Source organism: Lottia gigantea, assembly GCF_000327385.1.
Source record: "Lottia gigantea unplaced genomic scaffold LOTGIsca_33, whole genome shotgun sequence".
NCBI classification, from domain to species: Eukaryota; Metazoa; Mollusca; class Gastropoda; family Lottiidae; genus Lottia; species Lottia gigantea.
In genome coordinates, this window is record NW_008709110.1 from 597,065 (window position 1) to 613,533 (window position 16,469).

A 16,469-nucleotide genomic window follows, 5' to 3' on the forward strand; every position below is an offset into this window, starting at 1 on the left:
TTCAATATAAGGCACTGACACAGGGTTAAAGTTATGTTTACAATAATTGTGATGCTAATATGCAGTGAACTAAATCAAAGATGATCATAACGGTTATCCTATAAATCTTCTTGGACCTAATAAAGAAATTCATTATACTTATAATCTACATTTACTGCTTCAAATTTTCTGGAATAATGAAGAAAAGCGATTAATGGCTGCAGGTATAGAAAGTAAATTGTTTTAGACTATTATATACTATAAAGTACAAAGACAATGAAAATGAGAATATTTAATTCTATTAGATCACTCTACATCATCGGTGGGGTCAAGTCGACCACGAACAACTATATCCTGTTTAGAGTACATTTTTATATTCTTACTGACCTGTATTAAAACGGAGTGAAGTGACTATTTCATCTACTAATGTCTTTTTACGTCTGTCTAATACTAAACCAAATACACCAATCCAATGTCTGGAAAATATTTTTATATTACACTATAGTAGTTCTAAGACTTCATTTTTTATAGTCAAAATTAACAAGATAAAATAGAGGCTAAAATTACTAAACATTTATAAACAAATTATATTGAAATTCAAATCTATTCATGAGATATGAAACATAAATATTGTACATTAACATTCCAAACTTACTTCTGAATTGACTCCATAATATCTAAAGCAGACCAAGGTGGCTTCCTAAGTACAATACATTTCCTGAAACAAGGATATAAATCATCAAATCATTAATCATTCTTAGATCTATACTTAAAACAAACTTAAAAATAAATAAATAACAGGTAGAATACTTGAGTGAACTCTTTGAGAGGCAATAAATTAAAATCAATTACCAAATATTATTGTAAGCACTTTTCATTTCAGTTTCTAAAACAACACTTAAACTTCTTTTAATTTCTTCTTTCACAGTACATAGTATCTCATCAACCTACAATATATTACACTGTTCACTCAATATCACATCAAATTCATTATAGCTGGTTCACTCTTTACTAGTCTGGTCTAAAGACTTACTCACAACAAGATCAAACTGTTTTCAAAATATATATACCCACTTTTAATTGTTTCGAAAAGCATAACTCATGTAAAATACTAGTCAATTTTTTAATTTCATCAATAAGTAATAAGTAATAATTTCAAAAAGATTCTGTAACGATTCTAGAGTGATCACTAGCAAATTCATTGGGCCTATAAAAAGGGCAAGATCATCAATTGCATCAATATATAGATGAAAAGTAAGAGAATATAAATTGATAGTATTTCTTATAACAAATCAAATGTAAATACCAGTTTTCTTTCATTATACTGTTGTTTAGGTATTGTTTTAACTGATGTTTTATGTGAAGGTTTATGTACAACAGTTTCTATTATAGGTTTAGTATTTTTATTAGCAATTGTCTTCTTATACTGTACATCTATAATTAAAATAACATAACACAGTTACACTGGGGATAAAGTCATCTAAATATTTGCTTTTTCAATTGATTAAATCTCAATCTTAACTATCCATAGCACTTTTAGACCGTTAATAATATTCTGGCATGCAGTTATTACCAATATAATGAGGATGTTGATTTTGCTAAGGACTTAACGAAACCATAAAATGTATAAATTGCAGTGGAATTGGATGTAAGATTTTGATTCTAAAGAGTGATACACTAAGTTGAGATCATGTTTACTCTTTTCGAAACCACTGATGGTATACCTCTGGAGGAAGAGGGTGAATAAAATTCAAAACAGTCTTACATACCCTAACTAGAGGATACTTTCTCTTACCTTTCTGTATACTCTTAGTCACAGGTTTACTTTCAACATTTCCATTCAATACAGCTAAACCAGTGAATAAATCCTAAATCATAAAGTAAAGGGCCACAGTTAACTATAAACAGTTTTTTTCTGATACCAAACTTCATTGTTAGATATTAAAGAAATCAATTCAGTTGATCAGTATGTTTGTAAATCTTAGTTTTTTGGTGGACAAGTGTTTTTACCTTCGCTCTGCAACTATTCTATCCCATTTGATGTTCTTATATCATCACTATAAATATATAAAGTGTGCCTGATTCTAAGCAAAGATTATTGTAACTTACATTTTTGGTGAACGCTGAAACATCTGATATTGTGGCTTTATTACATAAGTTGAAGTCATCAGACAATAGTACTATGTTTCCATTAGGATCTATAATAACAAAGACAAGTTTCAACTGAGAGAATTTGACATTTAATTTCAACACCATGTAGACAAAAAAACAATGTCACTAGGGCTCTGATGACTTGTCTTTTCAAATTGGTGGTATGGAAGAGTGAGAAAGAGTTGTTTTTTCTATACTTACATTTATGTGTATATGAAAAACAACACTGTAAAACTCTATCATCATTACATTCTATAGTTAAATTATCTAGAACATGTCGAGACTGTAAATATATCAGTATTCAGTATATATAAATAGATAAGATTAATTAATAATTAATATCATGAAAATTTATGTTGGCAATACGAAATTTGCAACCATCTTATTAGGACATTTTTGATTGTTCTACATTTTGTATATAAATAAATCCCTTGTCAGTTTGATTACAGCTCTGTTCAGAAAAACACATGTACATTTGTAATGAGTTAAAAATCTCACAAACTACTTACATCTGAAGCTGTTTGCCCCAATACTCTAGGATGTTTATTTTGTAAACAAGAATACAGAAATTTTACTGCTTTCATTGCTTGAAACTTGGTTACTTGACTCTAAAATAAACAAAACTGATTTGACTGGCTATCTCAAATATCTCATATCAATAATCAGAAAATTTGAGAAGGAGATGAAATTATCTATTTTATATTCAATTCCATTAGTCCATAACTAACAATAAATACAGTACACTTACCACAGTATGTTTTGATTTACCATCTTTAATAAAATCTAATTCTTGCATTACTACCCATGGTATAACAATAAATGGTAAACCAAAATCTGAATAGATAATCAATAAATCATAATGTTTTTCAATAAAAAAAAAAGTTCTGATACCATGGTGATGAAAAAGTATCATAAGAACAATGTTGCACACCTTCAATGTTTTGACTTATCCATAGGTCATACAAAAGATTCAAAGATTCGATTTTGAATTTGAATTGAACTAGCATTTTTGGCACCTGACATACTGTGGCATTATATAATACTGAAGATTTAGTACAGTTTATCATATCTTATATTAAAATTGCCTCATATTGTAGCCAGCGAGGAATCGAACACAATCAAAACAGTTAATTTCTACTAACCTGTTATTATAGTTTCTGTTAAATTCTGTAGAAATTTCAAACTCTGTACCAGTATATTAGTATCAATTATTATAAATAACCCATCTTTATGTCCTTCTTGTACTTTCTGACACTCACTACTATCTAGTTTTGTTAATGTACCAATAGCCTACACAGAAACAGAATAAGACATTTGGATGTCAAATATTTTAATGGATATAGATAGATATAATAGGATGAGGGGTAAAATAATTTGAGAATTCTACCTTTCTTCTTCAACTTAAAGTATACTTTGTATAAGAATACACTTTTCAATCATTCTTTTTGTTATATAAAAAAAATTAGCTATGTTAATCTTATATTTATGATCTTGTATTTTAGAAAATTTTGATAATCTCAGGCCTCTTGAGCCTGCCTTCTACCATAAAATCAAAAATTCATATTTATTTATTGTTATTTACAGTTCTTGATATAAATAATAACATCTTACCAGTTCAGGAATAGCACTAACTTCACCTCTTACTTCTTGAAGCTGTGAAAGAGAAAATAACAAAACATATAACATGAGATCTTTTCTTCTTTATCTCATTTCAAGATCCAAAACTTGTCTTGAAAATAAGTTTGCATAATTACTGCCACACTGGAACACTAACAATTTAAACATGTTGACATAATAAATCTATAATAGTTCATTATTTACATCTGGTCACTGAGTGAGATTATATTGAAAGCTATGTTACAATTCTTACATCAACTATCATCATTTCTTCTTCTTCTTCATCTATTTCCATCTCTTCCTCTTCATCTTCACCTAGAGTTACTGGTGTTTCTGGTCCAACATGACTATCAATACCTTTAATACAGGTAATATCTCAAGAATTGTACATTATTTATTTTTATGGAAAGTATAGTGATCTGATTTATGTGTGTTTTACATTTTGACATTATAAAAGAAACAAATGTATTTTTCAAGTTTAACAACAAAATTCTACCAGATGGTTCTTAGCCAAACCAATAGCATGGTCATTCCCAGACCATTTTACACTAGGTAGTCTGGGACAATGAGTAAAATAAGGACCCATAACCAATGTCGTGTAACATAAACCACAAAAATGACATTATGTACCATTATGTCATTGACAGTAACATTTAAATCTCCAGTTTTTTCAAAGATCAACACTAAAGAATGTTCATGCTTTTTTTAAAGGTAAAATCAGGATTAATATCAAGGAAGGTAGGATAGTTTCAAGGCTCCACAGTTATAAGTAGTTCATCTGTCAATGTTATGTCAATATTCATTTTGGTCCTGATCAACTGGTGATGAATACAATAATACTATACCTATTATTGAGGGTATCAGTAATGGTGTAGGTTGTATTGTAGTTGTTATACTACTAGAAGAATAACCACTATCTGTAGGCTGGTCAGATGTTAATATAACTCGTCTATCTTTACTACCAGTCATCATAGTGGAATCATCAGACTTACTAGATGTTTTAGATACAGGACTAGGTGGGAAGTCAGTAGGTAACGCTTCAGTTTCAGAGATACTATTTATCCAATTTTGAATCTGATGTTTCTTTGGTGCAGGAAGACCTGAATTTTCACTATTTTCATGTTCACTTCCATCTTTTTTCTTGATTAATTTCAAACGTAGATCACTTTCTGATAGAACTTGACGTTTATCTGGTGGTTCTATTTTGCTCTCACATTTATCTTGAATATACACTTGTAAATGTTTGACAATATCTATGTCTTGTACATGTCTCCTTGACTCAGTGTTAGATTCAGACTGATTAATCACAGTTCTTTTGAGTGTTACATCATCTCCTGAACACTGTCCTAGTTTAAGTTTACAGTTTAATCTTGATAGTGAAGTATTGGATGGAATGTGAACACTGTCTAAGTTTGATGAGTTTTGATGAGTTTTCAGGTCAAATTTGATAGGTGAGTATTTTTTCTTTGGTTTAGGTGAGAAGTGTTCATGTGAGTTTTGTTCTCTTAGATTGTTTAATGTACCACACACTGAGAATGTCAAACTATTTGAAGGATGACTAGATAAGTCATTATCTAATTTTCGCTTTTGAGGTCTTCTTGGTATCAGATTCACTTTCTGTGGACTAGAATGAATACTAGAATCATCACTATAGTTACCTCTAATTGAACTCAGTGCATTGGCCACACTAAACGTTTTGGGGCGTTTTCTGGAAGTTTTAGAATCAGTGTCACTGCCACTTTTTCCTATACTATTGAACACAATAAACTTACAATCGTTTTCTGCTTTTAGCTGTTTAGTTTTATCTTGAAATTCCTGTTCACTAGTTTTATCTTCTAAATCAGATTCTTCCTCTTCCTTTTCTAGAATTTTTTTCTGAAAATCAGTCAAAGATGGTTCTTCAGCATCTGTATCACTTTGACTTGGTCCATCAGAATCAGTGTATGATGGTGAAAATTCTTCATCACCAAGACCAGAACTACCTTGACTATTTTTAGGAGATCTGGAGTTTTTAGTTGGTGTAATGGGGACTACACTAGACTTTCGAAGTCTCTTATTCAATTCATCAGCAGGAATCGAGGCTAGATATTCTTTCTACAATCAAAACATATATATATTTGTTTTACCATAACATGATATCATCTATTGTCTTAAAATTACTTTGAAACTCATAAATATCTCACAATCAGAACAATTCAATTATTATGATGGACATTATGTGACTTTATTTCGCAATGGTAAGTTATAAATATTTGAAATAAAATCAGACATCAAAGCCAACTATAATCATTCTTTAGAATTCCTCATTGAATTCACCAACAAATTTCCAGAATGCATTACTTACCTGTGAAACTAATGTAGGTTGCTCCCATGAGGAGGCGTTTGTTCTAGTATTAAAATAGTACACTCTATCAGGGTATGTTTTAGATGTCTTCACCACCCATCCAAAAGGTAAACATTTCTTGGTGGGTAAAGCTGGCTCTGTTTTCTTCATTTTCAATGATCATATTCAATATCTAGAACAAATAAAGAATCCTCAATTAAAGGGTCTAATGTAGATATATATTAATGAAAGCATATCTTACTGAGCAACAATGTAGAAGAACCAGGGTGGATAAAATACATAAATTTCATGACCATATCATTTGATGCACTGAACAGATTTTAGTGGCAATGGTTTGTAAGGGTTTCTTTTGATGTTTCGATGTGGTATTTCCAGGGATCCAGGTTGGAGGGTCTAGCATTGGAGAATCTAGTCTTTTGAATAGGACAATGAATGGAGGCCCTGAGTACTATTAACAGAATACAGGTGGTGCATGTTACTGATCTCTCAACATCTTTGATAGTGGAGATCGAAAGAATTGAGATTAGGAAGAGTGATCAACTCTCTCACTATGTATGTGCCATCTGAAATGATACCACACGCTTTTTTTTATAACTTTTTGAATGATTTACTACCGTAGTTATTAAGTTACTTAATTGACTTATTCTAGGGTTAAGCTAAGGGTTGGCCACAGTTTTTGGTATTGTTTACATCCCGGATGCGCTGTGATTACATTTCAGTCTTTGAAGTCTCTTCCAACAATCATATATGTAAAAAGAGTAAGCTTATTCTGTATTGACATAATCTATCATACAAAGATGTCCCTCCTTGCAGTCTCTTTCCAACCTATTTGACACCAAAACTGAAGATATTTGCAAAAAAAAAGACAAATAGCATCTTCGAAGCAGAATCTAAAAAGTGAATGGTCATTTTACAAGATTCTTGTGAAAAAGTTTAGACCTTGGGCTTGGCTTGACAGAGAATCAGAGATATACAGTGGTGTAACCTATTTTCGTGGATATAAGGATTCAACACCGAATTTCGTCAAAATTAAAAAAACAAAAAAAAATTTTTATGTCTTAGATGTTTCCTCAGATATTCTACAAAATAATTAAAATTGGTTTATTTCGATTTTCTTTATGAATCCTTCACTTTGACCCATATTTCATGAGCAACCAACTCGGCAACGGCGTCAGAGGGCGTCACCTATTTTCGTGTACAATGTTTGAACTATAAATAAGTCTAGAAAACCACGTTGTATGGATACCGGGTGGTATAATTAACTTCTCTTAGTATTTATCTTTAATATCAATTCATTATAACTAGTGACAATTCCTTGAAAGAACCACGATTTAAAAAAAAAATAGTGACTGACAATATAAGATACGTAGCGTGATTTATTGATAAAAGTCTCTGAAACAACATAAGAATATGGTCCACTTTGTGTTCCATAGATATTTTCTGCTGACACGAAATCCGGTAGTTGATCATTTAATTTTATTTAATGTAAAATGGGGCAGTCCAAGGCAAGGAGGAGGCAACTCTTTAGTCCTTGAGTCTTTCCATTTGTCAACATTCCCGCTGATTACACGAAATCAAGCATGTCAGCTGGTTGACCTACTGTAATATGTATCAGCTACTGATCGATTACAGATATAGTTCAAAATAGTTGAAAATTACTAAAACAATCATCACAATAAAGTCGAACACGTTGCTGCAGCAAAAAGTTTCCAATTTTGGCATTGTACAATTATTGACTTGATTATCATAAGAAAAACGAAACAAAAAGTAAAATACAAGCACCATTTGAATTGGTATTCTAAAATCAACACCAAAATAGTCGTCCTATCTGAATACGATTGGGCCTACCACGTCATCGATATTTACATATTGTGAATATTATTATATTTTATGGTTTTATTGCATTTTTTTTGTTTACAGGATTTCAGCTTTTGAGAGCCTATTATTGTTTGTCGCCATTTTATTCAATTTTTCTGATATCTATCAAAACCCCAAAAATATTATCAAAAATATTTGTTTTCAACACAGAACATAAATGAAATACAGAAGAAGATCTAAAACATTTGTATAGTGTAAATAAATGTTGTATATAACTTTTACGACATATGAAAATAAGCAAAATGGCCGGCTTTAGTGAATGTTCAGATTTGTGCCACATGAAATAAACAAATACAGCTACACAGATGTACCAATAGTTTTGTCGTGATGTCTTCTTCATACAGGAAAGAGCATCTTTCCATAAATTTGGGATTTGACCCTGTGCAACAATATGATAGCAACAAATCTAAAAGGAAATCAATCATAAGGGTTTGTGGTTTTGAATACACATTTTTTTTACAGATCATTATATATTCTCAAAGAACATTGACATGAATGGTTCATGACAATTTTGATAATATGTCCGCCTTATCTGGCTTTAATATCTATTGTGAAAATGTCATTCAGATCTGCTGTCAATCAAAATCAAATATAAAGAAGGATATCTTCGATGATATTATTTTATTCATATCTGTTATATGAACTAGTGCCTTATATACAGTCGAGTAACCTAATTTCGTGGAAACCTATTATTCGTGGATTTCCAGAAAGGATTAATAATTTACATGAGCGACCTTGCGCGACCTTCGCATTAGTTTGTTTTAATAAACATGGGTTTTCTCTACAATATCAGCTAGTAGAATGAATCCAGTAGTTTCAAGCAAGGTAAAATGTATTAATGTATACTTTGACAAATACAAAATGGCGGATTTCAGTTATTACCAAACGTCACTATTTTTTATCGGCCGAATTTCCTTATAATCCCTAGCCGTAATCTGAATTCCAAGTGTCGTCTGCTAGAATGTAGTCCAATGAATGAAGTCACGTGATCAAGTAGCGGATTCCGTGTAAGCAGAAAATTTCTATGGAACACAAAGTGGACCATATTCTTATGTAGTTTCAGTGACTTTTAGCAATAAATCACGCTACGTATCTTATTTTGTCAGTCACTATTTTTTTTTTAAAATCGTGGTTCTTTGAAGGAATTGTCACTAGTTATAATGAATTGATATTAAAGATAAATACTAAGAGAAGTTAATTATACCACCCGGTATCAATACAACGTGTTTTTCTAGATTTATTTATAGTTCAAACATTGTACACGAAAATAGGTGACGCATTCTGCCGCCGTTGCCGAGTTGGTTGCTCATGAAATATGGGTCAAAGTGAAGAATTCATAAAGAAAATCGAAACAAACCAGTTTTAATTATTTTGTAGAATATCTGAGGAAACATTTAAGACATAAAAAAAAAATTTCGTTTTTTTAACTTTGACGAAATTCGGTGTTGAATCCTTATATCCACGAAAATAGGTTACACCACTGTAATCCTAGATTTTTTTCTATCCTCTTATTATTTTGTTATTAAATGAAGATTTGTATTGTATTGTAGCCTATTGATAGTATTAGATAATGTATAGATATTCTAGGCATAATGAGTTATATTCATTCATACACACACATATTGACCTAATTGAAGTGGCAATAGCCTCAAAGACTGCAGACCACTTTATAATCTTTGTTGACTTGTGAAAATATTAATTAATTCTGGAAAGTTATATAACTAAAACAAATATTTAGACAACTATTTTCGTGATTGAATGTTATTTCTAAGATCATAATATGATATATCTTTCCAAGGCATTTAGTAATTGATCAATATATGGTTTGTTTGTTTTCCTCATAATATGATACCTGATAAGATTGTTTGCATTCAAACTATAGGAACATGTTTTTCTTTGATTTTTAGACCTGGAGAAGATTGTCTAGACTACAGAGATCATGTATATGTTTGATGGCTATATTGGGACTCGTGTGTACTGGTTATGTGGTACCTGCTATATATTCAGATTACAAAAATATAGAAGAAGCAAATCTTGTGGGTAATCGTAATAGACTCAATATTCCAGTCACAGATATTCTAAGCCAAAATGATCACATGAGATATGAAAGAGACAAGGCAGACAAAATTCAAAGCTTACAGAGAAAGGCTAAAGAGCAGTTGAAATATATCATGGTTTGTAAACTTAAAAAGCTCACAGAGCATCTAACCCCAATTGTTTCAAACCAATGTTACTAATCATAGAAAGCTCTGATGAAATTAAAGCTAGGAATCAATGGATTGTCTTAAAGATGATAAGATAATTACTGATTCTTTGTTCAAACTGCTTAGCAATATTGATTTAGGGAAAAGTCTTGCCTTTTGTTTCTGCTTTTAGATGTTAAAACCTCATTTGTAAGATGCATGAAAATATGTTTTCCTACATCTTAGTGATTTTTCTATTAATGTATTTGGAAACATGATAACTAAATGTGCTTCCTTCTTTGAAAACTTCTGATGTTTTTTTTTGTCTGGAGTATAATCTTGGAGACGAAAACTAGAATTTGAACAACTTAAACATTTGGATTTGGATCTATATTGAAAAATTCACACACATAATAATTTTACCCTTCAAAGATAAAAAAGAGTCAGTTTATATAGACCTCTTTAACACCAATTTTTATTGTTAATTGAATTTTTTTTAAAGAATTCAAAATTGATTTTATTGTATGATATTTGTTTTAAGGCTAAAGTGAATCGAAACGAAAAGAAAAATGTAATTGAAATGGGTAAACCTATTGTTCCACCTCATGAAAATGTTGAAAATAAAGCTGATGTTTTACAACCACCAGTTGATACTGGAAATGTTGATAAACCAGTTGTACAAGTAAGAAACTATTAGGATGAATATTAAAAAAACCTGTACTACTTATTTTAAAAATACATGACACAATTGGATTTTGATTTGAACATTTGAACAGCTATGGAAATCATGTTGAATTATTCTGTTATATGTGTAAAAAGAATGAACCCTTTCATCACTAGTAGCAGCTCTGCCACATATTTACGTGATATATACCTGAGCTCAGTGTTCAAGGGATAATGAACAATCAGTTGATAAGCTACTGAAAGAATTTATGAATCCATGTACAATTAAGCAAGGAAAATGTGTGTTTTATTTATTTTTTCATTAAATATATTATGATAACTTTTTCAGAATGTTAAAATCCCACATTTCAGGAGAAGCCATTTGAAGATGCTAAAGCAGAAGAAGTTATCAAACCCTTTGTCTCTGATTTTGATTTTTTCAAAGGTATGATTAAGATACTCATCTATAGTGTAGATGATTACTCATAGCTACCTTGAGTTAAAATATTTGTTTTAGTAGTTATATTGTATTTAATTCAGATGATAGATCTAAGGTATTCCTGCTTTAATCAAACAGTATTTTTATACTTATTGCTTGCTGAAAATATGTTATAAATGAACAATTTTGATTTGATTTTATATTTGACAGAAAGAACTGAAACAGAAGAACAAAAGGCAGTGGTTGTGGCATTCCGTGATGCCTGGACAGCTTACAAAACTCATGCCTGGGGTAAAGATGAACTGCGACCTATCAGTAAATCACATAGTACATGGTTTGATATTGGATTAACTATTGTTGACTCTTTAGATACATTAGTGATACTTGGATTAAAGAAAGGTAAGACACAATCTTTTTGAGGGATGATTGAGTCAATTCTGAATACTTTTAACCTTTCAGAATTCAGTGATCCTTATTTGAGTTATTTGAAGTTTAAGTGACAATAACTACATATTTTATCTGAGATTGAATGGTTTTGAAAATGTTGAGAAATCAATTTGATTAAAGAATTTTTCTAACTTGGCTTCCTGCTATTTTCAATTTCATTTCCTGCCATATTTGTTCAGTCAATATGAAATTAATCAATGTCTTAGCAGCACCTGTCAAAATCTGTAAGTTATTTTTGTGCAATTGTTGTTTGTGATACAATGAAAATATTTTAGTAACATACTCAACTAAAAGAGATACAATGAAAATATTTAAGTAATATACTCAACTAAAGAGATACAATGAAAGTATTTAAGTAACATACTCTACTAAAAGAGATACAATGAAAGTATTTAAGTAACATACTCTACTAAAAGAAATACATTATGCAATGAAAATATTAAAGTAACATACTCTACTAAAAGAAATACATTATGCAATGAAAGTATTTTAGTAACATACTCTACTAAAAGAAATACATTATACAATGAAAGTATTAAAGTAACATACTCTACTAAAAGAAATACATTATGCAATGAAAATATTAAAGTAACATACTCTACTAAAAGAAATACATTATGCAATGAAAGTATTTTAGTAACATACTCTACTAAAAGAAATACATTATACAATGAAAGTATTAAAGTAACATACTCTACTAAAAGAAATACATTATGCAATGAAAATATTAAAGTAACATACTCTACTAAAAGAAATACATTATGCAATGAAAGTATTAAAGTAACATACTCTACTAAAAGAAATACATTATGCAATGAAAGTATTTTAGTAACATACTCTACTAAAAGAAATACATTATACAATGAAAATATTAAAGTAACATACTCTACTAAAAGAAATACATTATGCAATGAAAGTATTTTAGTAACATACTCTAATAAAAGAAATACATTATACAATTTTAATAACATACCGGTATTCTACTAAAAGAGATAGGCCTACAATGAAAGTATTGAAAAATACCTCATTTTGCTATGCAACACTTTCCATAGTTATCTTTAAATGGCAGGTGTTGGATACAATAAAACAATTTTTTCCATGGTGATATAGTTGTGAATTTTCTCCTGAATGAAATAATGTCTATTTTAGAGTTTGAAGAAGCTAGAGAGTGGGTAGAGAAAGAGTTATTATTTGATAAAAGTAGATCTGTTAATCTATTTGAGATAACTATAAGAGCTCTAGGTGGATTGTTAAGTACATATCATTTAACTGGTGATACATTATTCAGAGATAAAGCTGTAAGTTTTCACATTGTATTCAAATGTTAAATATACAGAATGATCTACCCACTTCAAGTCAAAAAGACCTGTTGTAATATTGATATATTTAAAGATGTGTTCAAATAAGGATTGGTTCTTCTGGATGCACCAGCAATTTTCTTTGCCGAGCCTTGCTGCTATATGACATAAGTGACAAAAATAAAAGTGAAAAATTAATGCAATTGTGATTTTTGACAAGTTTTTATTGCTGAGGTAGCATATTCTGGTCTTAATTGTTTTAACAAGGTTTAAGTTGCCAAATTTATCTCTTGACTTGCACAATTCTTACTTCTTAAATGTTTTGTTTGGTGACATACAACTTGAAAATTGGAGAGATTAATCTGTAGACTAGGATTAATATATTTATATTTAATAGGTCTGAATATATCAGTAAGCTTTGTAATATTATCTCTATTCTTTATTTCTCTGTTCTATTACAGAAATTACTAGGTGATAAGTTGATGCCTTGTTTCAATACACCTTCTAAAGTACCTTATTCTGATGTCAATTTAAAGACTGGCAAGGCTCATTCTCCTAGTTGGTCACCTGATAGTAGTACATCTGAGATCTCAACCTTACAATTAGAGTTTCGTGATTTATCTCGTGTTACTGGTGATGAGAAATATGAAGTTAGTACCATATTATTTACTATGTTTTCAATGTATTTGAAAATTTTAATAATATACCACCCTTATGTAAACTTGATGAATTTGAAGGATTATTTTTCGACTCATGATATTTTTATTAACACTTCCAGATGATATGACAAGGACAAAAGGTTTAAGACTTTAAATCTGGATATCAAACTTTTAGCCAATATATGATTATTTTTAGATAAAATTTTATTAAAACCAGATTCAAGTTGTCATGGATTGAATGAATTTTTGCTACCATTTCACTGCGAATCTTAGATATTTGCTTTGTTTTGACACATTTTTAATAGAAACAATTTTCCTTAAAAAAAATGTAGTCAGTAGATAAAACACCATGTTTACTGCTCCAAGCTTTGAAAGCTTAGGTGAATGAAGCTGGAAGAAACCCATTTGTATCACAGAATTTTGTAGTGGATGATAAAATGGTTAAATATGTTTAAATTCAATAGGATGTTGCCAGTAAAGTGTCAGAACATCTCCATAATCTACCTAAAACTAATGGTCTGGTACCAATATTTATCAACGTACAGTCTGGTAATTTCCGACCTTCATCAACTATCACATTTGGGGCTAGAGGAGATAGTTATTATGAATATTTATTAAAACAATGGATACAAACAGGCAAAAAGAATTCAGTGTAAGTATATTAGGAGAGTTTACATATGATTTGAAATTTGCCTTGCTCTAAAAACAATGCATTGATCTAAAAGCATTGTAACACTCTTAATTTGTATATTTGTAAGTGTTGGCTTTATAAATTGTTTTTTTTTTATTTCAAACCTTCTATTTTGCCTATTTATAGATATAAAGATGATTATATAGAATCTATAGAAGGTGTAAAAGATAAATTACTAAGAAAATCAGAACCTAGTAAATTAACATTTATTGGTGAATTACTCTCTGGTAGAACTTTTAGTCCGAAAATGGTAAGTTTATTGACATCTATAGATTTTTTAACAAATTTAACAGAGGACTTTAATAAGCTAAATTGCAGTGTATCTTAAGGTATTTTAACTGATGTAGTGTGTTAAGTCTCAACTATTATGGAGGACAATATGTAAATTTCTTCTCATTCAATTTTTGTGATCATTACATTTTATTTGTCATTGCTAAGGAAACATTCAACACCATTCAGTTTGTTGTTTTGCAATGTTGGTTATTTAGAGAAGTTAAAAAAAAATATTTGACAATAAAGAAAGCGTCATAAAACCACTGGATGAGATCAAATCTGTACATGTGGAAGTTATAAGTAACATTAAAACTCAAAGTTTTGACCTCTGTTTTTAGGATCATCTTGCCTGTTTCCTACCTGGTACACTAGCTTTAGGAACATATTTTGGATTAAAGGAAGATCATCTAGAATTAGCCAAAGAATTAATGCATACTTGTTTTCAAATGTATGCTAGAATGCCAACTAAACTAAGTCCTGAAATAACATACTTTAATTTAGCACCTGGTGCTCCAGAAGATCTAATTGTGAAGGTAAGGCTATAAGTATTAGTATCTCTATAAAGCATTGACTTCAGGGAAATTCAAACCGTCTGGCACTGCACCAAACTGTTGAACAATTGACAATCTTACTCACTTCTTATTTGAATTATCTCATTTGGCTTCATATCTTTGTAGCAACTCACATTTTAACATTAAGAAGATATCTCACTTGCATAATATGGATTTCAACTGGCTTTATACCCATTTTAACATTAAACACAAAATGACCCTTTTTCTATCTCTAACTATGAAGTTTGACAACATATTAATGTTCTAGTCTAAGTAATGAATTTGATATTTTTGTATTTGAAATAGGAACAAGTATTTTTGAGTTGAAATCAGTGTTATTTGAATTTTGTTGTTTTATTTCAGCCTTTGGATGCCCATAATTTATTACGACCAGAGACTGTAGAAAGTTTACTGTATTTATATAGAATTACTGGTGATAAAAAATATAGACAATGGGGCTGGATAATATTTCAGGCATTTGAAAAATATACCAAAGTTCCTAGTATGGGCTATTCCTCTATTAATAATGTCAAATCATTAAAGCCCAATTTTAAAGATAAAATGGAAAGTTTCTTTTTGGCAGAAACATTAAAATATCTATATCTTCTATTTAGTGATGATCCTTTGTTTTTATCTTTTGATAAATATGTTTTTAATACTGAAGCTCATCCTTTACCTATTTATAACTCATAAGCTATTATATTTAGTTGTCCCAATTCTCAATTATATCTTTATTTCCCTCAGTTTTAAGTTCTAAAACTACCAGTCATTTTAAAGTCCAGTATTATATATAGAGGATCTTAAACGAGAGCTTATGTAACATGAAATGAAGTTGCCAGATTTAATATTACCCAAGCTTTGACGAGGCAAATATTTAATCTGGCAACAAATTTCATATGACATAATCCCCAGTGATAGATTCTATTTCTTTAAATTTCTTGCACTTTTTCTATGTAGGGCCTTCATATTTTAGGTTAGCCTTTTGAAACATTTCTGCAAAATGTCCTTGCGCTTAACAAAAATTTTAAATGAGTTGCCAACTTTAAAGGATGGCATGTTGTTTGTTTATGCAGTGCGTGGATACCTGATCTAATTTGCATAGTTGTTAACATGTGCTATGACTTCATTTTGCTTTTATGAACCTGTGTTTTGAACCTGAGATCAGTATTGTTGTGTGATAATGTAAAATGTGGGACTTAACTTTCTAAATCAAGCAAAATATTGAATTTATGATACTATTGGTACTACAAATTAACAAGATTTTTCCTGTCTCCATTTGTTTACAAACAAATATAC

At 30.0% G+C, this 16,469-nt stretch overlaps 2 protein-coding genes across 2 annotated transcripts; one reads left to right on the forward strand and one right to left on the reverse strand.

The window, feature by feature from the left end:
* Positions 1-358: 358 nt before the first annotated feature.
* On the reverse strand, positions 359-3,351 carry LOTGIDRAFT_120307 (hypothetical protein; the record flags this gene model as incomplete). The annotated part of the gene is made up of 9 exons (XM_009058193.1): positions 359-455; positions 635-697; positions 832-917; positions 1,658-1,705; positions 2,038-2,177; positions 2,332-2,397; positions 2,633-2,723; positions 2,873-2,964; positions 3,273-3,351. Coding segments are annotated over 9 exons (762 nt in total), but the record flags the coding sequence as incomplete, so codon positions are not given.
* Positions 3,352-11,430: 8,079 nt separating this feature from the next.
* LOTGIDRAFT_120396 (hypothetical protein) lies at positions 11,431-15,866 on the forward strand (the record flags this gene model as incomplete). The annotated part of the gene is made up of 7 exons (XM_009058194.1): positions 11,431-11,653; positions 12,851-12,999; positions 13,461-13,649; positions 14,123-14,310; positions 14,476-14,599; positions 14,961-15,155; positions 15,537-15,866. 7 exons carry the CDS (start codon positions 11,431-11,433, stop codon positions 15,864-15,866), a joined length of 1,398 nt encoding a protein of 465 aa, XP_009056442.1.
* Positions 15,867-16,469: the final 603 nt, after the last annotated feature.